Source organism: Elephantulus edwardii, unplaced genomic scaffold (assembly GCF_000299155.1).
Source record: "Elephantulus edwardii isolate Elephantulus edwardi_28Jun2011 unplaced genomic scaffold, EleEdw1.0 scaffold00085, whole genome shotgun sequence".
NCBI classification, from domain to species: Eukaryota; Metazoa; Chordata; class Mammalia; order Macroscelidea; family Macroscelididae; genus Elephantulus; species Elephantulus edwardii.
Window position 1 is genome coordinate 5,314,803 of NW_006399835.1, and position 23,417 is coordinate 5,338,219.

Below are 23,417 nucleotides of genomic sequence, written 5' to 3' on the forward strand. Positions count from 1 at the left end.
ACACACACACACATACATACAAAATAATAAAATAAGATAAAAATTAGAATAACTATTATCTTTTAAAAGTCAAATATGTAATTGAAGTCTATTAAATATAATAATTACCTTTTTAAAGGCCATTGTTGACAACTTCATAGATTATGAGTGGGAGTATAATTTGTTTAAACCTTTATTGAGGGCAGTGTGTCAGTAATTATGAAAATCTTCAATGAGCACATCTTTTGACTCTGTATTCCACACGTGCAGAGGTCTGCATATCCAAAGACAATCACTGTGGGTATTTTTCATAATGGTGAACATTTCAAAATGACCTAATGTTAGATAGTATGCTAAATAAACAGTAGCATACTAATACCATGTATAAATATATATTTTTAAAATATTTTAAAACTTTAGTTCTTTATATGGGAAGGTCTGCATTTTGTTAATGTAAGTATTTTCCATGTGTATAAAACTTCGTTATGTGTCATTTCCTTTTATGTAAGTTCTGCTATGCATATTCTGTGTTTATAAATAAATAAGAAAACATCCATATATGAACATAGCAAATTGCTTCCTAAAAATAAAATTTAAACTAGTAAGCGTGCTTAACTCTGAGTAGCAGGGAGAGGAAGGATGGAGAACATAATTTATTTAATTGTATTTGCTAACTAATTTTCCATCTCTTGTAATTTTCCAAGCTTTGTAAAATAAATAACAAAAAACATCAAAATTACAAACTTTTTAAAAATAGTAGATTATTTTCTGACTTTCCATATTTTAGCCCTTATGATATTAGCATTTTGTGAAATACATTGGTCTACATTTATGTTTGCTTCTTGTGGGCAGTATTGATGTATATTTACTATGTTGTTGTTGTTATGTGCCGTTGAGTTGCTTGAGGCTCATAGCGACCCTATGTACAACAGCCCTCAACTCTGCTCTGTCCTGTACCAGTCGCACTGTCTCTGACACTCCCATCCCGAATACCCCAGTCACTGAATCAATCCACCTCAGAGAGGGTCTTCCTCTCCTCCACCGTCCCGCCACCCTCCCAAGCATGATGTCCTTCTCCAAGGACCAGTCCCTCCTTACAACATACCCAAAGTATGTTAGACGGAGCCTCAGAATCCTTGCCTACAAGGAGCAGCCCAGTTTAACCCTCACCAGGATATTTACTATACTTTTAAAAAATTTGTAGTAATTACTTATTAATATCTGGAAAAGGACACCCACCAGAAAAAGTTCCTCTTTATACTATTATTGTTATGTGTAGTCAAGTATAACTCATAGCAAATTATCAACAGCAGGTATGAACCATGTCTTATCCTGTACCATCCTCATCATCTCTGACACAGTTGTGCCCCTTGCTGTAATCTCTGCCTCAGTCTATCTCGTTGAGGGTTTTCCTCTTTCTCTGATCTTCCTTATTTCCTTGCATGTTACCTCTTTCCAAGGAATTCCCCTTTGTAGCAACATGCTCAAAGTGTGTGAGAGAAAACCTCACCATCCTTGCGTCCAAGGAGCACTCTAGATAGTTAGAAATATGGCCCCAAATTTTATTTTATGTCTTAGTTATATTATTCCTTATACATTATTTATATAGTTTATCCCTTAAGTTGTCAACTGCTCATAACAACAATAATGTTGGCTTATTGTAATTTTTTTCTGATTTCATATTAGCCCTGACTAGTCATAATCATTGTTATTCAGAGAAGCAACAATTTATAAGTTGTTTTTGTTAATTTCATTTCCAATTGACCTATAATTTCATACCTTTTCCCTTAATTTCTTTTAAAAATATTTATATGCATTGTATCCACACACATACAAGCATATCATGGTGGAAAAAGAAAGAACACACTGACTTTTCTCTATATTTATGTGGGTAAATCTCAGACATTAGGCTGTCAATTGAAATGGAGGAATTTTTTTCTTTCTATTTTCAGAACATCTATTCATCTGATTTTCTTAATTTAGAAATATAATTATAGAAATAGTGACAGCTAAGATTTGCTGAAGTGCTCATCACTGTAACAAGTTGGTTGTGGATTTTTTTTCTTTCCATTTGCAAAAAAAAAAAAAAGAGAGAGACTTGGAAAGAGACAAAGCAGGATAAAATGAGGCTGTATAACTAGAGGACCCAAGACTTCACCACTTCACCCTCTTCCTGAGCTGGATCATAGCTTCCCTAGTAAAGCTGCCTACAGGCCTTCTTCTCTCTTATACCTGTAAGCCTTGCCTTTGTGATACCAGGGTCAACTGTGCCCTTGGGAGCTGGAGTCTCACCCAGGCTCAGGACTTCCTGGGAGCCTGACCTTGCATAACTAAGGCAAATACTTCAGGCTTTGTTTGGCCCACTTTGTCATGTTACTAAACTCAGTGCCTTTCTTCCAAATACCCTTTTTGATACCCTTTCTGATATTTATTTTTTTTCCTCCTCTCCTCACAACAATTTTGAGTAGGAATACCTCAGGCTACATAGAAGGTGGGAACCAGAACAAGTTTTTTTCTGGTTTGGTATTGTCGGTGTGTCTACTTCGACACCATGGACATGGAGAAGGCTGACCCCTAAGAGCAGTTGAATGCAAAGCCCATTTCAGCAAGAGGAATCGGGACAGCTTGGTCCACCTTCCCAGAAGGAATGCAAAGACCTTTTTGGAAGGACAGGGTGTACCACTATTACTGTCATATCTCCACCACCCTATAAATTAACAAAATAATTGCATAGTAGATTTTTTTACTATGCTGTAAATGGAAATCCCAGATAACAAAAGAGTACAAGTGAGTAGAAAGGGGTGTGTCTCCATGTGCATACAAGCGAACGTGTGCACATACATGCATGAATATGTTGTTTTTGATTGCCGCCAAGTTGAGAATGACTCATAGTGACCCTATGAACAAAAGGCCTGAAGCCTTTCTATAACAATCATCATTTATCAAAGTTCATAGAGTTTCCAGAGGCATGTTGTTTAGGAAGTGGATGCCACTCCTACTTCCAATGCTTAAATGACAGATATAGATAGATAGATAGATAGATAGATAGATAGATAGATAGATAGATAGATAGATAGATAGATGATAGAAGAGATAGAAAGATAGTGATAGTTGATAGTTGTTGTCCGCTGCCATCAAGTTGAATACAATTCATAGCAACCACAATCCTATTAACAAAAGATCTGAATCCTATTCTGAGCCCATTGCAGCAGTCACTGTTTCAGTCCAACTGGTTGAGCATCTTCTTCTTCGCTGAAGATATTTTAAGAGTGTAAGATATTTTAGTAAATTAGGGAATGAATCTTGTTATTTCTTTACCCTACCCTGTCATATTCCTTGGAAAACCCTATGATGCTTAGAACAGTGAAGTGTCAACAAAAGAGGGGGAAAATCCTAAGAGGATGGATTGGCACGGAGACTGCAGTGGTCTCAAGTGTGTCAGAGATAGTGAGGATTGGCATAGCACAGGAGGAGACTCAGGTCTGCTGGTCGTAGTTGCTATGAGTGGTACTCAGCTTGGTGGCGCCTAACAACAGCAACCACGCTGTGTTGGATACATTCTAGTTACCTACTTGCTTTATTTCCACTAATTTTACTTCACAATTTATTTTATTTCTATCCATATTAATGTTTTTCAGTTTACATTTACTCGTCTGTTTGTATCTTCGTGACAGAAGTCTTTCCAGTTAATAGAACACTGAAATACAATTTCACTCCTCTAGAGCATTTTAAGCTAATAGTTCTAGTAAGCCAAGAGAAAAGAAGTTTTATAAAACTCATTTTGTTGTTGTTGCTGCTTGAGAGATTAGTTTTCTGAATAGTGGTAGATAAAAAAATGAGGATGCAATTAGAGCCAGATATCTCATTGAGAATTTGGGGAAAACAATTAAAACTTATTGAGACTTTGGGTTTTTTTGTGTATTATGCTTAAGGAGCTCTAATGTTACATCTTAGACTGCTAACTGAAATACTGATTGTTCAAATCCACCAGATGTCCCAAAAGAAGAAAGATAGACCATCTTCTCCTTGAGAAATTGATAGCCTTGGAAACCTGATGGAGGGTCAATATGAGTTAGCATAGAATCCATGGCAATGAGTTTTATTATACAAAGAAAATGAATTGTAATAGTAGGTGTTCATTATAAACCTGCCATGCAGGAAAAGCTTAACAAATGTTACTTTCCTTACATCTTAGAAATTATTTTTTAAAAAATTGAAGTAAATATTAACATCCCTACAGATTCATTCTCGATTATTTGAAAGCAAAATCAGATAAACATATAATCATTTTTAAAGTAATTTACTTTGTCATTTGAAACCATGAACTTTGTCTTTTGAATTTCTATGACTGTTGGAAACAGTCTTTGTAAAGGAATAGTATTAAAGTTCAATATCAAATACATAAATATTGAAGAGATTCTGATAATTAATTAACTTACAGGACAGGATAAAGTGCACTGAGGATTGCCAAGGCTTCATTCTTTGAGGAAACAGACTTTCATCCTCAAAGAGGCTGGTGAATTTAAACTTCTTACCTGTCAGTAGCTGAGCACTTAACAACCACACTACCAGAATTCTCTTGAAGTAGTAAAAAGTCTTACACTTTTCTAATAAAAGCGAAATACATGTGAAAACACTGTTTCTAAACCAAATTGTGTAGCAATTTAAAATAAATCTTGTAGATAATTAATTTTGACAAAATCAAGTGTGAAATTAGAGAACAAATTCAATATTGTCTGATTTGTGTAGAAATGTATAATTTTTAAATTTACTATTATTTTTATTATTATTAATAATATTCTATTGCTTTTATCCCCCTCCAAATTTCAGGAACAATATGAATTATATTGTGAAATGGGTTCCACTTTTCAGCTATGTAAAATTTGTGCCGAGAATGATAAAGATGTCAAGATTGAGCCCTGTGGGCATTTGATGTGCACTTCTTGCCTTACAGCATGGCAGGTAAAATTGTTTCTTCATGAAAAACATTAATCCCTTCTTTCTATATATTCATATCTTCCTTTCTATATATTCATAAATACCTTTTCAGTCTTTGGCTTCCTAATGTTAAAAAGTTAATAACAGTAAATCCATTATTTGAAATGTTTGTTTAAAATCTCAGGTGTTTGTATGAAATCTTTTATTTCTATACTTTGTATAGACTTGTTTGCTGTGTTTTATATTTTGAGTTTATTAGTGTGTTTTATAGTGTAGATTTCAAAATGGCATTATAGATACTGTTACCAACCTGTCATATTTGTATGGCTTATACTAGGCCAGATTCTTTTGAAGTCAGTCAGATTATGAAGCAGTCAAAAACCTCATAATAAATCTTCTAGTGGTGGTTCTGACCAACCCTCTTTCCCCTCAGGATGCATGGCTCCTACTTGCCGTCTGTCTCTGGTATCTTTATAAGGCTAAAGGAAGAGAATCAGAAGGGAAAAGTCTCTAAAATAGTTACAGTTCCCTGAGAAATAGATAGTACAAATGTAATTTGCAAAACTAGAATCTAAGGCCATACTGTCTTCCTCTCCGTAGGCAGGAAGTCAATGAATATAAATTGATTTAATGTTTTATAGTCAGACCTAGAGGATAACTGATTTCTCCAAGGGCTTTATTCTATTTCTTTATCTGTAATAAAGATTGGATATTGAAAAATGGATATTTGGACAGATTTCCAATTTTCAGTATTTGGAGTTTTTATAAAATATATTGTTGTTAAAAACATGTTGACAAGGCCTACAAATCTAATGACTAAAAATGTAAACCTTTTTTTGAAATTGTAGTTGTGTATATAATGAACATTCATGCCTGTTCCTGAGTCTGCTCAGCCTTAATCCTTCCTCCACATCTTGGAGCTCTACACAGTAATGCCTTTCGAGCTCACTCAGTCATCTTCTTACTGTCATTGACTATGAACTGACTTATAACTAACCTTCCCGCAGGTTTTCAGAGGCTGTAAATCACATCTGAGAAGACTGCCTGTCTTTCACCTACAGAATAGCTGGATTTTTAAATACCCACCTTTGAGTAGACAGGCACAACTCTCTACCAGTTAAGGCCCCAGAGTATAGTACTGAGAAATGAAATATAGCTGTTTACTCCCTTTACTAGTCCCATGGTGGAAAAAGTTCACTCTTTTGAGATGATTTTGAAATAAAAGGGTAAATAGACAAATCAAGAAATAAAACATATTTATATTGGTGGCCTAATGAAAAGGAGCTGCACTACAATCCCAAAGGCACATGGTTCAAGGGTACCAGCTGCTCCGCAGAAGGATGGGCAATCTCCTCATCTCTGATTAACTACCTCTGAAAGCCTGCCAGAGGGTCAGCTATGGGTGCGTTCTGACTCTATGGTACACAATAAAAACAATGACAACTTTAAAATATACTAATGTTTAGATGGAGCTCTGGTGCCCTAGTAGTAAGGAGTTGTGCTGCAAAACCAAAGGCATAGAGTTCACATTCACTACCTGCTCTGTGGGAGAACAATGGGACCTTTGAAAACTTACTGGAGGGTGAGCGATGAGTCACTTCTGACTTGTTAGGACATAACCACAGTGTCTTTAGAATTCATTCTGAATTCCTGGACATTTTTTTTCTATCTTAGTAAAAATTATACAACATCCCTATACTTTTTCTCAGTATGTATTTGATTTGTAATCATGGATTTGCTTATCTGTATTTCCCTTTGTCTTTTCATGATACTTAAGAATTGGGGGTAGTAGTTGCAAAATGGAGTCTGGAATAAATACTAATATAAGGGAGTAGTTGGAGAAAGAAGAGAGTTCAGTATAATATCACAGTAGTGATTTTCAACATCGACATTAATTGCCTTTTAAATTAGGGTTAAACAAACAGACGCTTCCCTGGATGTGTTCCCTGAGTTGTGCCAAAAAATCTGGAAGACAGCCAGCTGGCCAACTGATTGGAAGAGATCAATATTTGTTTCCATTCCAAAGAAAGGTGACCCGACAGAGTGTGGAAATTATCGAACAATATTGTTAATATCACATGCAAGCAAGATTCTGCTGAAAATTATCCAAAATTGATTGGAGCAATACGTCTACAGAGAACTGCCAGGTGTGAGGCTGGATTTATAAGAAGTTGTGGTACGAGGGATATAATAGCTAATGTTCGATGGATCTTGGCAGAAAGCAGAGAATACCAGAAGAATATCTATCTGTGCTTCATTGACTATGCAAAGGCTTTTGACTCTGTGGATCACAACAAGCTGTGGCTGACTCTGAGAAGAATGGGAATCCTAGAACATTTGATTGTGCTAATGTGAAACCTATGCTTGGACCAAGAGGCAGTCATCAGAACAGAGCAATGAGACACTGCATGATTCAAGCTGGAAAGGGGGTCTGCCAGAGATGTATTATGTCTCCATACCTTTTCAATCTGTATGCAGAACAGATCATCCAGGATGCTGGGCTGTACAAGGAGAAATGTGACATCAGGATTGGTGGAAGATTCATCAGCAACTAGTGTTATACAGATGACACAACTCTCCTTACTGAAACTGAGGAGGACCTAAAGCGCTTGCTGCAGAAGATCAAGGACTGCAGCCTTCAATACAGATTGAAGCTCAACATCCAGAAAACAAAGATTCTCACCACTGGGCCAATTTGCAGCATCAGTATGGATGGTGAAGAGATTGATATAGTTAGTAGTTTTACTTTGCTTCGCTTCACAGTTAATAGTTTTACTTTGCTTGGCCTTACAGTCAACACTCTTGGTACCAGTAGCCAGGAAATCAAGAGACGAATTGCATTGGGAAAGTCAGTTGTCAGGGACCTCTCCAGAATACTGAAGAGCAATGATGTCAGGCAGGAGACTAAAGTTCATTTGATCCAGCTATAGTCTTTGCAATTGTGTGTTGTGCATTGGAAGGGTGGACAGTGACAAGGGATGAAAGAAAGAGAATTAATGACTTTGAGCTGTGGTGCTGGAGAAGTGTGTTGAATATACAATGGACTGCTAGAACAAACAGGTTTGTCCTGGAGAGGGTGAAGCCAGGACGCTCCTTGGAGTCAAGGATTCTGAAGCTTCATCTGACATGTTTTGGACATGTTGCATGGAGGGACCAGTCCTTGGAGAAGGACGTCATGTTTGGGAGAGTGGAGGAACAGCGCAGGAGAGGAAGACCCTCAGTGAGATGGGTTGATTCAGTAATTGGAGTAGTGGGAGTAGGTGTGTCAGAGACAATGAATTTGGTACAGGATAGAGCAGGGTTTAGGGCTCTTGTACATAGGGTTGCTATGAATCACAAGTGACTCGATGGCACATAACAACAACAACAATAATAGTTTGCAAAGTTAGCGGTATGTCATCAGAGTCAGTGACATTGGCTCAAGATAGGGTAGGGTTCAGGGTTATTGTACATTGGATCCCTGTGAGTCGCAGGCACCTCATCAGTACGTAACAGCAACAGTGGGAAGAAGCTATGCGGTTTGAATCTACCAGCTCCTCAGCAATCTCCTCCCGTTCAATTTACTTCCCTGGAAACCCACTGGAGGGTCAGCTATGGGCTAGTTCTGACTCAGTGACACACAACAGCAACACAGTAGAAGACAGGAGAAGCTTTTGTGATGCAGTGGTTAAATTCTTCACTGCTAACTAGAAAATCTGTGGCTTTATCTTGCCAGTAACTACAAAGGAGGAAGATGTGGCAGGTTACCAGTAAGCCTGTAACACTGTGGGACACTGTAGGTTAACTTGTCCTACAGAATCACTGTGAGTTGGAATTGACTTGAAGCTAATGTATTTTGTGTTTGTTTTTACTGTAAGGCATAGCCTTCTGTTTGCATGAGTGCTTCAGATGCATTAGTCAAAGGGATAGCAACCATGTAATATACTACTTTTAGAATTATTTACTTCACCTGATACCTATTCATTACTTCAGGATCAAAATTAACTTACAAAGTAGTCAAATTATGTTTGTTACAAATTATATTTGGATTGTTTCATACCTTCATTTCTATATTCACACTCACTCATTATAGTCCAGTTAGAACCGTAGATGACTCACCAGCAGATATTCAGAATTTGTAAATCCCATCAAAGCTGGTTGCCCATCATTCTCACATAGAGCAACTAGTAGATTTGAACTACCTCTTTTGGATGTGCAGCACAACACCTTACCAGATGGGCCATCAGAGTTCCCTAAGTAACTGCTATCATTGTGATAGTATCAGAAGCTTGCGTTTCATCACCCTAGAATAAACCAGAATTTATGGCTAATGAAGACTCCCCGTTAGTTTCTGCACTTTGGGAGGACAATGACTTACATCATTTCTCCTGGGATATATACCTCTTGTGCATATTTCATATGCAGAACTTTCCAACTTTAACCTGATAATATTTTTGGTATTTTATTATTAAGTATATTCAGAGTCAGAAGCTCTCCTCATTAGTTTGGCAAAAATCTTTGATTAGCAAAATTTATAGTTTAAACTATAGTTTTCTAGTTTATAGTTTAAAACATTATACCAAATAGCTATTTACTTTGTGGCCTACAATAAGTAAAAAAGTATGATTGAATATAAAACTAAGGGAAGATCATACTTATGTTGCATTCTGAATATCTCTTGATGAGAGGAGGGGAAGTGTTTTTTTGGCAGGAAAAGCACTGTGTAATTTACTCAGCCAGTCTGTGGACTATATGACCTAGGTACATTATGTGTAAAAGCTTAGGAATATTTCCCAGTTGTCATGACTATAATACTAAACTTTGTCCTATATATCACCACACATTATATTACTTTGTATTCTCTAAATGGTGTCATTCTTCTGCTATTAAGAATCAGTTCCTAGGTTCACTTCATTATTTTTCCTGTTATGTAATGAACTTGTATGAACATACATCTAGTAATAATTGTGAATTGTTAACATTTGCTGCCTCACTTTTTTTCCAATCTGAAGCACTTCTCAATTTTATTTTTAGAAATTAAAGAAGTGCATAAATTCTCATGCATTGAAAGTAACCTTTGAATAAAATTTCAGCAGCTGTATATGGCACAGTACCAAAAGATAAATTCAGACATATTTTTAAAAGTCAAAATCAAATTATATTCATGTCATTCCAAAAACCTAACTTAGTTTGAATCTACCAGCAGCTGCTCCATAGGAGAAGGATGGACAGTCTCCTCCTGTGCTGTTTACTGACTGTGAAAACCCAGTGGAGGGTCAGCTATGGGTCAGTTTCAACTTGATTACACACAACAACACAAAACCAGTGTTAAAGATTTGATTCTGACTCACATAATCCTCTATCAGATTTCTGAGATTTTATGTCTGAATGGGAACAGATTACCTCATCTTTCCCACTGGGATTGATTGGCTGGTGGATTTGAACCATACAGCTTGCCATCAGGACTTCTCGTGTCACTCCCTCACTGCCTCACTGCCTCACTCACTGCCATCAAGTTGGAAGGAATTCATAACTGAACCTCCATTTGATTTCTGAAATAAATCACATGGCAGAAGACCGACTTTCTTTCCAGAAGCTGCTAGTGTCACTAGTAAATTGCATTCTAACCTGATCGTATAATTTTTCATATAGAATAATGACAAATTTGCAAGAATGTTTTCTCAGTAATATGTTAGAATTTTCCCATGTAAGTTAGTTTGCAATTTATAAATATTATTGTGGTAAAATTTGTTTATGTCTCTGTAAGTTCTTATCTCACTATGTTTGTATTGTAGATATTTCCATATTTGTCTTTTTCTCCTTTAGAATTTGAAGTTTGTCTTTTTTAGAATCCCTTTTCCTTTGTACTGTGTCTACACACTAGTACCTAACTTTATAAGTACTTATTTACTGTCCTCTAGATAATATAAAGAAAAGACAGCTAAATATCATTCCATTTAATAATGAGTGCTATTATTATAGATGTTGTTGTTGTTATGTGCGGTCGAGTCACTTGCGACTCATAGCTACTATGTGTACAACAGCCCTAAATTCTGCTCTGTCCTGTGCTAATCGCACTGTCTCTGACACTCCCATCCTGATTTTCCCAGTCACTGAATCAATCCACCTCATAGAGGGCCTTCCCCTCCTGGGATAAGTCATGATAAGTTCTTCTAATGTCTTGGTTCTTATCTGAGAGTTATCTGTGATCCTTTCTAAGAACTTCTGTGTTCAAGCTATTGGAGTAAGTACTAAGAATTCCAAGCCTGATGCATTTATTACTCAGTAACTGTTGTTGTATTCCCCATCAGCTTTGCACGCTTTTTTCACTTACTTTTGAATCATGTTATTTTACAGTTATTGCTTGAGTGAGTATTGACACTAAGCCAGAACCAGTAAGACCAGGTTTCTTTGTATTTCTATGCCTTGTGTTTCTATGTATTCTGTGTTGTTCTTCTACACTAAGAAACATACATGGTGATCCCTGGTACAAGTTTTCTGTATCCCTAAAAGAAGTTCCTTGATGGAGGAACAAGGTGTCACATTGAGAACTCTAACGTGATATTTTTAAATACAACAAATCTCAGTAGAACATTAATGATTATGAGAATTTTTTAACATTTTCATTTTTAGGCTACTAGTCCAATAAGTACTTGCAGATTTTACATAGTGCTGCTTCCTGTCAACCAACAGATCTAGTTGTCAGCCTTAATATCTTTGTATGAACAGGAGCACTGGGAAGTGTTATTTAAACATATTCCTGCAAAAAATTCATGTTATTAAATAAACATAAAAAATCTTGTACTCTTAATACTGCTAAAATATAGTGGGCATACATAAAATATGTTAAAAGCCTAACATATGTAGCCTCTATTAAATGCTCATAGGATTTTAATTATTTGTCATGGAATATATGAAGAACTAAGACAAAATTTTATAACTTACACAGTTCTCCAGTATTTTGTGAGACATGTAATGCAAACTTCATAATACGAAAATTTATGTTAAGAATTTGAGTTCTCTGGATATGAATACCAATAGTAATGGTATTTTTTCAGACTTTTCTTTATTCAGTAGTAGTTTATGTTTGGGAAGGGTTACTTTCATAATAGAAGACTTTCTCTAAATCAACTTCTTTATAAACAGTTATTTTAATGCCATGACTATACAGGTAGTTGTATTTAAGCCCAGAGTGTTTTCTTTTGCAATTACTTATGTCTTAGCAATCTCATGTGTTCATAGAGTAGAAATTCTCTATCAAGTTGTCTTTGCTGTAATCTTTACAGAAACAGATTGCCATTCCCTTCTTTCATGGGGCTATACGGTGAGTTCAAACTGTCAACCTTTAGGTTATCAACTGAGAATAAGCCCCCAGAGAGAAAATCAGGACTAGTTGTTGTGTACACTCGAGCCAGTCAGATTTGACTCATAGCTGACCCTCTTGTGGGTTTTGAGAGACAGTAAGTCACACAGAAAAAGAATGCCTTTTTTCCTCTTGTAGAGCATCTGGTGCATTAAAACCACAGGCCTTTGTGGTGTTAGTGCAACTCTTTACGACTAACCTACAGATGACTAGAGTCTATGTTTACTTACTACAAGACCAAAGGTTTCGTTTTAATTTTGTATGTTTTCTTGTTTGGTTGTTTTTAATTTTTTTACCCCCCTAACAAAGTTTCCAAAGTCACATGTACATGGATTTTGTATCTTAATAGTTTGATAAGGATGCCTGGTAATATTCTCCTCTTCTTCCCATTACCATCCAATCAGTGTCAAGAACTGTAAATTGCATGTGAGTAGACTACCCATGTTTTTCCTGTAGCGTAGTACATAATATATCAGTCCACTAAAGCAAAGATAATTTATTCATATCCACCAGTCACTCTGCAGGGCAAAAATGGGCTGTCTTCTGTAATGTTTTACAGTTTAAAAAAATGGTGCAAACAAGTCTATGGCAGCAGACAGTAGTTTGATAGAAGCAAACACTATTGCTTAATCCATCATTTTATAAGATTGTTAATCTTTTCATTCACTTATTCAGGAGGAATTTATTCCATTTAATCCATTTATTCAGCAAGAATTTCTTTAGTAGCTTCTGTTTAATTCCAGTTACTAAAGCTAAAAACATTGAGACATAGCCCTTAACCTTAAGAAATGTAAAGTTGTATAGATGAATATGATATTAATCATTGCTTCAACTGAACATCTGCTATCCTTCAAATATAATTATGAATACCAGACACTTTTGGTCACTCTCTACTACTTTGGTTGGGCATGCTGATATGAAAATTATGTTAGTGCCGTACATGTCTGCCAAGAATGTATGATAAATCAGTCAGAGTCCAATAGGAAATATTAAACTTTGACCATAAAGCATTATGTGTTCAGCCACTGTGTATTTTATCAAGTCATTCTTCACCACCTTTTTCTTTCATTTGATGTCCTGTTTTGGCTTAACTACAATTCATTGAAGACATATATTTTAAGTAATTAACAGAAAACCTCAGAAATGTATGATAGTAATGTCGGATAGTTGGTACAGGCTGTAAGTGGTTACTCTTTAATTGCTGTCATAATGGGCCATTAGTCATGCCTCCACAGAGGTGTCAGATATTTTTTCTCTGTATGAGACATCTGTGTTATTTAATAATTGGAATAAGCAAGGCAGTGTTTGTGAAGAATACTAAATGAGTTGAATAATCACCTCTCTAGGGGCAGTCTTTGAAGCAGTATCACTCTGGGTGTGGTATTTCTGTTCTAGCCTTATAAAGAAAATTTGTAGTGGTTATTTTTTCACTTCCAGTTATTAACAGATATAAACAGAATTTTTTTTTTCTTCTCTGAATTTAACCTCCTTTTTCCTTTTTATACTTATATAAGATAAAGCAGTGGTATTACAGAGCTACCAAATAAGGTGTTCTCTGCCCTTCCCTAAGGCCCTCTAAGGAAACTAGAAAATGACCTCGGAGAATAGGAATCAATTCTGCAAATCTTTCTTTCAAAACAAAATTCAGTATCTCTGTCAGGCAACCATGTTTTCAGTTATTGGCAGGGACTTTTAAAAGACTATATTGTTTTCTCTATTCCTAGTCTTCCAGTAAAGGGAGCTCTGGTGATATAACCTGCATGGATTTGTGTTGCTAATTTAAAGACTGTACTTCTCTTGTACTTGGAATCCACCAACCTCTCTCTGAGAAAAAGATGAGCTATCGCTTCTATTAAGACTTACAACCTCAAACACCCAGTGGAGGGTGAGGTATGAGTGGGTTCCAACTTGATGGCAATGAGTTGAGTTGATTCTTCGGTATGATTTATGGAATTATAAAAAATTTAAAGGGAAGGTAGTGGATTGTTCTGAAGAACTGTTTATATAAAATTGAGATTAAATCAGTAAACTCTGATTTTTCACATGATGTGTGATTAAAGAGTTTTATAACCATACTATTTGTATCCATTTGATTGTAATGAAAGAAAACAACATATATATTAGAGTGAAACTCTTCCATAGAATTTTCAGTCACAGTGGTTTTTATTTAAATGGATCAACAGGTCTTTCCTTCTAGCCTACTGACCTTTTGATTAGTAACCAATGTTCTTACAAGTTGCATTGCCCATAAACTCCTAAAGAATTCATGTATACTTAATATCTAGAGAGTATTGTTGATTGCAAATAATGTATAAGTGTCTGTAAAAAAAGAGCAAGGGCCACATGGAAATGGCCCTATCTGACCTTTACAAAATTCAAAGTTCCTATCAACAACACAAAAACAATTCCCATGAAGTCAGACATGTCCCCCATGCTCCTACACTTCTTTCTACTCATCCCAACACCAATCTTAGTATTTTGTTATGTTGTTGTTATGTGCCGTCGAGTTGCTTGCGACTCATAGCGACCCTATGTACAACAGCCCTAAACTTTGCGCTGTCCTGTGCCAATTGCACCGTCTCTGATACACCCATCCTGATTACCCCGGTCACTGAATCAATCCACCTCATAGAGTGCCTTCCCCTCCTGCATTGTCCCTCCACCCTACCAAGCATGATGTCCCTTTCAAGGACCAATCCCTCCTTACAACATATCCAAAGTATGTTAGACGGAGCCTCAGAATCCTTGCCTCAAAGGAGCAGCCTGGTTTAACCCTTTGCAGGATGACAAACCATTTTATATATGTGTGTGTATATATATATATATATGTGTGTATATATATATATACACACACACACATATACACACAAACAAACGAACACATTGGTTATATTAAAAATAAAGATTTATATTAATGCTATCAAAGTAATGTATTTTCCGTGAAAGACGACAAACAAGAACCTACAGTAAAAATGTAGAATGTACTCCAAAATAAGATTCATGAAGTTCTGTATATCCTCTTTGGTTATCAAAATGCGTTGTACATTTGAAAAAGCCTGAAGTGACTATACTCTCAAATAATGAATCATCATGAAAATGCATTATGTTATATATAAAGTTTTTCTTAACAGCATATACAAGAAAGTATTTATTTAGAACACTCATCAATGTAAAATATATATTTAATAATATTAACTTAAGATATCATTGTTCAGGATTTGAGTCTGAATTAATTTTTCAAGAACATATTATATTGTTTAGTGTCCCAAGTCTGTAGTATTACTTGAAGAAGTGAAATCTACTGAGTCAGTCAGAGTGGATGAGATTCAAAGCACTTCCTCTTAATAGTATCAGAATGTTAATATGTTGAGGACTGGTAACAGATTTTGTTAGTCTTTCTTCCTCATTAACTTATATTCTTTGATCTTATTTTTATGTTGGCAGAACATTAATTTTTGAAGCACAATCCTAGTCACTTATATGTCTACTTAGGGCATTCTTCATATGGATTTTGTGAGCCATCTGACAGAAACTAGGTAGAGTAACCAAAGTTGTATTAGATAATTTATGGTTAAGCTTAATTTACATCTACATAATCGGCTTACAGTGTATATTCCTTATAGAACATGTATCTACTAACTAGTGAAACTATCTGTAACAAATAATATTAAACAGAAATATATATATATACACACACACACACACACACACACACACACACTTACAAAGTAGTTATGCTAGCACATAAAAATCTGCACTGCAATCTCCAAGGCACACTGTTCAAATCCACCAGCTGCTCTGCAGGAGAAGGATGGACAGTCTCCTGTGCATTTACTGCCTCTGAAAACCTGCTGGAGGGTCAGTGATGAGTTGGTTCCATCTTGATGGTATACAACAACAACAGTAGAAAACGTAAATAAGAAGAGTATAATTGTTGTTGAGTACCATCAAGTTGGAACTGACCCATCACTGACCCTCCAGTGGGTTTTCAGAGGTAGCAAATGACACAGGAAGAGATTGCCCATCATTCTCCCATAAAGCAGCTGGTGGATTTGAACCCATGTGCCTTGGGGTTGGCAGCACAATTCCTTAACATTAAGCAACCAGAGCTCCTTATGAAGAATAAAGAAAAATAAAAAATAAGCTTTAGATTAACTTTTCTGGGAGCTATTAGTATCTTTCAATTCTACCTCTTTGGAAGTCTTTGAAACCAAATCTTTACAGTTACCAGTTTTCAAAAAATAAATAATAAACTCAAAAGTCACTTAACAAACCAACAGGTGAATTGTCCTAGGAGGTTCCAAAGGAACTTTTATGGCCTAATATATTCCAGGCATAGCACTGAAAAAATAATATTACTAATTAATTTACTAACAGATATCTAACTATTGAGTACTAACTGCCTCCCGAATGAGTTTAACTGAGGCTATCAATCATACAGGAGATTGCGCATCTCTCTCCTTTTGTAGCTCCTGGTGGATTTAAACTACTAGAGAGACATCATCTTCAGGTTAATAGTACAAGGGGATTAGTGGTGGTGGTGGTGGTGTTTGCCATGGAGTTGGAACTGACCCATAGCCGACCCTCCAGTGGGTTTTCAGAGATAGTAAGTCCCACTGGAGGAGGTTGCCCATCCTTCTTCTGTGAAGCATCTGGTGGATTCCAACAGCCTACCTTTTATTGTAGTGAGATTTTTAAGAGATTTCTTATTGTCAGTGCATATACTAATATACTAAAACATTTCAAAGATTAACAGATACAATGTTTAGGATATATATCAAAATAATTAAAGAATAGAGATGTGGGTGAAGGTACAAATGAAGCTGGGTTGAATATAAATTGATAATTATTGAAGTTGGGTGATAGATACATAAAGGTGTACTATCATTTTCCCTTATGTTCAAATCACTTTGAAATTTTCTATTCTAATTTTCAAGTATATTGTAAATGAAGTATCTCCTTTTATTACTTAAAGTACAGCTCTCCAATCTTCATGTATTGTAAACAGAGGAAACATCAGTTCTTTCACAATTTACTCTGATTTATGGTGGATGGATGTGTGTGTGTGTGTATATACACACACATACACTCTATACATATAAACTATATGAATATATACATAGAGTATATATACATATATATGTGTATATGTAATATATAGATGTAATAGTATATATACATAATAGCAAATATACACATATATACTAAAAACATAAAAAAGATAAATCTCTTGTGATTCTCATAATAAATTCTGTTTGGAGAACTTAAAAATGTAGATAGTTTTTAATACCTTTTTTTTGCTCCCTGTTATATTCCTACTACCTGTTTACACTGTCCCTGCTACTTTCTCCCATAACATAATATCTTTTGAAACTCTTATAAAACCTTGGCCCAGGGCTGTGTTTATTGAACAAAGGCCATTCATTGCATTTTCTTTGTTTATTCAGGAGTCAGATGGCCAGGGCTGCCCTTTCTGCCGCTGTGAAATAAAGGGAACAGAGCCCATAATCGTCGATCCCTTTGACCCAAGAGATGAAGGCTCCAGATGCTGCAGCATCATTGACCCCTTTGGTATGCCGATGCTGGACTTGGATGATGATGATGACAGAGAGGAGTCTTTGATGATGAATCGGTTGGCAAATGTTCGAAAGGTAAAACAAAAAACCATAGAGTGCAGATTGGATGTTGTGTGATTAATGAAAAGAAGTGAAACCATCACAAATTTGGTGTAGTTACGTGTATTTCAGCATGAGAAAAACTATTCGGGGAATTAAAACAAGGTGAACATATAAGTAATGTTGGCAAACTGCTAAAAACTATAAACTTGAAAATAGATACACTTGCCTAAACTGAGAGAAATGTCCATGATTTTAAACTTACTAATAGGAGATTTTATATCAAAATGCCTCTAAAGATCTGCTAGAGAATCAGCTATGAGTTGGCTCGGACTTGATAGCACTTAACAACAAGAATATGAACAGTAGCAGATATACAAAGAAAAATTTGAAAAACAAAATCATTAAAATTGGAAATGATACAATTGAACTTAACTAAAATAGTCTCTGTTGAAGTCTAAAAGAAGTCTCTGCTTGAGTTGTTTTCTTACCAGAAAGCCAGCTGGCTGTCTGACTATTAAGAAGTCACACAAGATTGACTTTGTGAATTTACAATAATCTGAGAATTCTTCCAGCAGTATTGTGAATTCTGAAAAATTGACTCTCAGTTCACTGAGAAGGGATATTATACCCAGTTGAAGTTTGTTTACCCAAGCTCACAAGAGACTACTCAGTGAGTACAACTCATAAGACTGCCAATTGATTCATTCACAAATGAGAAATACAGAAGACAAGAGAGCAGGGCTCCTGGCTGTCAGTCTTTTCACTCTACAGATACAGGAAATTCAGATTCTAGTCAATGATTCTGTACTCTCAAAAGTCAAAGTAGTACAGTGAGTGAGTGGTTTAAGAGTTGTCGGATACTCTAGTTAAGTGCCATACTCCTGACTCACGTCTGTCATGGCTAATCCTTCATGCCGCTCATGCCTGCTGAGTTCAGACTTGGCCTACAGAGCCTTTCAATATAACCTCTATCCCTTCCAGGCTAATTCATTAGGATGTGGTCTGCTGCAGAGACCTATTTGCCATCTAGGTGGAGTAATAATAACTTGACCATGGCTATGAATTGTATTCACTGTATTTATTTCTTTAGTAGGAAATATACTGAGAATATGAGGCTTTTCTGGGGGTTACCTCCTTTCTTCAAGGATGTAGCCGATTCATCCTATGACTCCTAAGTTTCTGTGTTCTGTGATGAACAAAGACATTCCTTTTCCTAATACAAATTTTTCCATATGTTATTTTTGTTAGTTACCTTTTAATCAACTACAACTCACAGTGACCCAACCATCAACAGATCAAAACCTTGCAATGCTCAAGCCCATTGTTACTCTCATTTTTTTTAGTCCTTTTCCTTTAGGATCCTCCCCTTGTTCTTTGACCTTCTCCCTTTCCCAGCATGGTTTCTAAGAACAGGCCCCACCTGATAACATATCCAAAACATGTGGGAAAGATTTTACCTCCTTGCTTCGGAGAAAGCTCCTTACTTTAAGACATAATTCTTCACTTCCTTTAAGACATAACTACTCATTCTTCTTCACTTCCTCCAAGAAACAATTGCCCATTCTTTGGGCAATTCATGGAATATTCAGTACTCTTCCCTAACACAAAATTCAAAGACATTATTTCTTTGGTCTTCTTCATCGTGTTATCCAACTTTCACATGCACACAAAGCAATTGAAACTACCATTGCATAGGTTTGGCACATTTTAGTCTCTAAACTGACTTTCTGACTCTCTTGGCTTTTTAGCACTATAAAGAGGATCCTTGGCCTCTTTTCCAATGCAATACTCTCCTGATTTCTTTACTACTGGTAACACTGAGTGTTGATTTTAGAACCAAGTAAAATGAATTCCTTAACTGCTTCCATCTTTTGTCCATCTATAATTATGTTGAGAATTGGTCAAGTTGTGAGAATCTTGTCTTCTTGATATGGAGATGTAATCTATATGGAAGACTGAAGTCTTTGATAGTCTGTGTTCCAGGTCTTTTTCACTTTATGCACACAAGGGTGTGTCAGATATATAACAGGTTTTTGGTGAGTTTTCCTCAATCTCTGATGCCAGATTCTTCTTCATACAGTTCATATTCCTGATTTATTGTCTCAGCATGTATGTTGAGTATGGATGAAGAGTAGATAAAACCCTGCCACACCTTTCCTAATTTTAAACTAGGTAGTAGTCTCTGGGATGGCTTTTACTCTTTACCTCAGTGGTCTTTCATACAGTTCATAACTTAACTTTCAGATAATATTTAACTCTCAGAAAAACGATTCTTCATTCCACCTTCTTAATCCCATCTAAATTATATTTAATTTTTAGTTATGAATATTGTAATCTTTGACCTATATATGTAAAAGAAGGAACTGTAAAAGAGAACAATTGAAACAGAATGAAGACTTGTCTTTAAGTTCCATACTTAATCAGCTTAACCAGTAATATAACCACATATTTGAGCAGAGGTTAGTATGCATTTTATTCTCACAGCTAATTGCCAGTGAAATTTTAATCAGACGTTAAAAATACGGTTAATTTAATTTGTTGGTATTACACTATGGCAGTTTACTTGTTCTTCAACTAATGAGGTCATTAAAAACCTTAAAAAGTACCTTACCTGCTTATTGCTGTGTAAGTGAGTACAATTAGTTGTGTATTTCCAGAAGAGTTTTAATTTTTTTTTGTTTTAATTTTAAAATAAATAAAGTTTTGTAAATGAAAAAAAAATTCTCTGAAAACTTATATCGCTTAGACATTATTTTATGTGCTCAGTAGCTACTTTTGTCTAGTGGATGTTATAGTGGACTGTGAAAAAATAAAATCATTTTATGATTATGGAAGAATTTTTATAGATAAGATAAGGGGGGGTTTATCCAATGGATTATTCTATTGAGAATAGCTTAATTATAACAGAAATCATTCCCACTCTTTCATTTTGGAAGGGACTTGATCCTGTTACAAATGAGGTTTTTTCTTATAATCTGGTCACCTAATAGTCTTAACCTAACCTAGGTATTTGACTTTCTATAGCAGGAGTGAGAAAATTATATTCTATAGGGCAAATTGGCATGTTACCTTTTTCCACAGTTTGCAGTCTAGAAGTGATAATCATGATTTTTGTGTGGTTGTGCATTTAAATTATTACTATATACTTGCACTTTGGCTTGCAAGCCCAAAACATTTAGGCTGTGTAAAACTAATTAAAAATGTTTTGTTCTTTAAGAGTGTTTAAGGAAATGTTTGCTATCCCTGGTCCTAGATATTATAAGCATTGGTGGTTACACCTAAGGCAGTGCAAGACCATTATAGACTCACGTCTAAGTGGGGACTATTGTAGAGTTCCCAAGGCTTTTGCTTTTCAGAAGCAGATTGTGAGATCTGTCTTGTCTTTCAAGCACTTCTGAGTGGATTCTAACTGATTGACCCTTTACCTAGTGGGATAGCTCTAGACCATTTGTGCCAGCCACAAACTCAATAAATAAACATTTAAAGAATGCTTATTGAATGTATAAATAATAGAGAATGATGAAAAGATATATTAGATAGGTCAAGTGCTCCAAATGGTATAGATTGTGGTGTTTCCTACCTAGGGAATGGGCAACCTGATTTACTTTAGTCAAATTTGGTTTGGTTTGGTTTTTATTTTGTTTTAGTTTTTATTTTAATGGTCTCTGTAATTCTTTGAAGACCTTTGTATACTTTCTTTCTAAAATGAAAGCAATACTTGTCCTTGAGGAGTTTGTGAAAAGTTTTAATTTTCTCTTGTTTTCCACTGAAGTAAGTTGAACTTTTTTGATTTGCCTTTTACTTTCTTAGTAGTGGCACTGACAATTGAAAGGAATCATGTATAATACAAAATGGGAAGAAGCAGAATTTTCAAAGGGAACACTAGTGGTTCTCCCTGTTGCTTTGACGCACTCGCACAGACAATCCATGCTTTGTTGCCAGGTACACTGGTGAACTATCTGTCAAGGTTGCTGACAGCTTTCCACATTTGCTTTCTCATTTACCTGACAGAGAATGATCCTCTCAGGCAGTAGTGTTTCAGAAGCCACATGTAGTAGCTAATTTGGCAGTCAACAAAGTAATTTCACCGTCTTTGGTTACAGTTAGTGAAATTTTTAAAAATATACTTTTGTATTCTACATACATGTTAGACACTTAAAGAACTTGTAATTGTTTACTTTTAAATAAACATATTTCAATTAAATGTCTTTACATGCACCGACCTGTCTTTAAGGAGTTAAACTGAATTTTAGATTTCATAATATTTTGTCATTTAACATTCAGCAAAACGTAAATTTTAGTGTAAATACAAACATCATATATTTTAAATAATTGAGAAAAATTGGACTGACAGAACTCCTTCATTCTGTTTGCTAGACTATATTGATTATCAAATATATAAAGCCAGAATGAATATATGCTACAGATTGGCCCAATGAAATAATTTAATCCCTTTGATGTTAAATATTCTTAAAATAGTATTTTAAAATTTTAATGAATGAACAAGATTAAAATTAATAGACATCACAAAAAGTAAGATTTTTTTCTTAGCTTTTCAGCACATGCCTTAATATTACCTTTATATTGCTCATTTAAAATTTAATTTATTATCTGTATTAGTTTCCCTTATGAAAACAAGGATAAAGAAAGGCTTTGAGGAAATGTTCGTGAGTATGGTTCACAGTGTTTGCAGTGTTTTTAGGGATTGTTTCCTTTGAGTATTGCTTACTCAGTTCCCAAACACAAGGCTAGAGAACCTGTTGGAGCAGTAAGCAAAAAACACGTAAATGAAAAATGGCAATAAAAATGTAGAACTTGGTTCTCACCTTGGGATGATTCTACTTCCTAAGCTTATTCAGAAAGATGTGGGAACATTTTTCAATTTCACAGTGACTGGCAAGAAGGAGGGCATCATGGGCATTTCACATAGTGTCAGAGATGTTAAAGGTCCACAGCCCAGGGGATACTTCTACCTGAAGTGAGAATTATTCACACAAATACGTCATCTTTCTCCCACTTCCTTACCCACTTGTGCAGCACATAGATAAAGCCATATATGGTATTAAGCATCAAAGCCGTTATTTGATGATATTCCTTAAAACTCTCCCAGAGAGAAAGCAGAGGACTGCCTCTCCCAATAGTTGTACAATGTTGAAAGGAACCTTAAACAAATTATATAAAATATGCGGAAAATAATGTTTAAATATCTGATATTTGAGACTGCCTCAAAACCACCACCTATGACAGCAGCAGTCAGGAAGTTGAAAGACATGTTACATTAGGCAAATCTGCTGTCAAAAACTTCTTTAAAGTGTTAAAGAGCAAGGCTGTCAGTTTAAAGACTAAAGTGCATCTACCCCACACATTGATGTTTTCAGTGGTCTCATATTCTAGAGTTGAACATTGAATAAGGAAGACCTGAGAAGAATTTATACCTTTGAATTATGCTGTTTAAAAGTATTAAATATACTATGGAATGCCAAATGAACAAACAAGTATGTCTTGGAGCAAGGGCAGCCAGAGTACTCCTTAAAGGCAAA

The 23,417-nt window shown here is 35.5% G+C and overlaps 1 protein-coding gene across 1 annotated transcript in view; it reads left to right on the forward strand.

Moving 5' to 3' along the window:
* The window catches only part of CBLB (Cbl proto-oncogene B, E3 ubiquitin protein ligase), a 326,116-nt gene that overhangs the window by 219,634 nt on the left and 83,065 nt on the right, over positions 1 to 23,417 (forward strand). The window contains exons 8-9 of the mRNA XM_006890001.1: positions 4,810 to 4,941; positions 17,707 to 17,910. Of these exons, the coding sequence (XP_006890063.1) occupies positions 4,810 to 4,941; positions 17,707 to 17,910 (336 nt within the window). The remainder of the gene's footprint in view (positions 1 to 4,809; positions 4,942 to 17,706; positions 17,911 to 23,417) is intronic.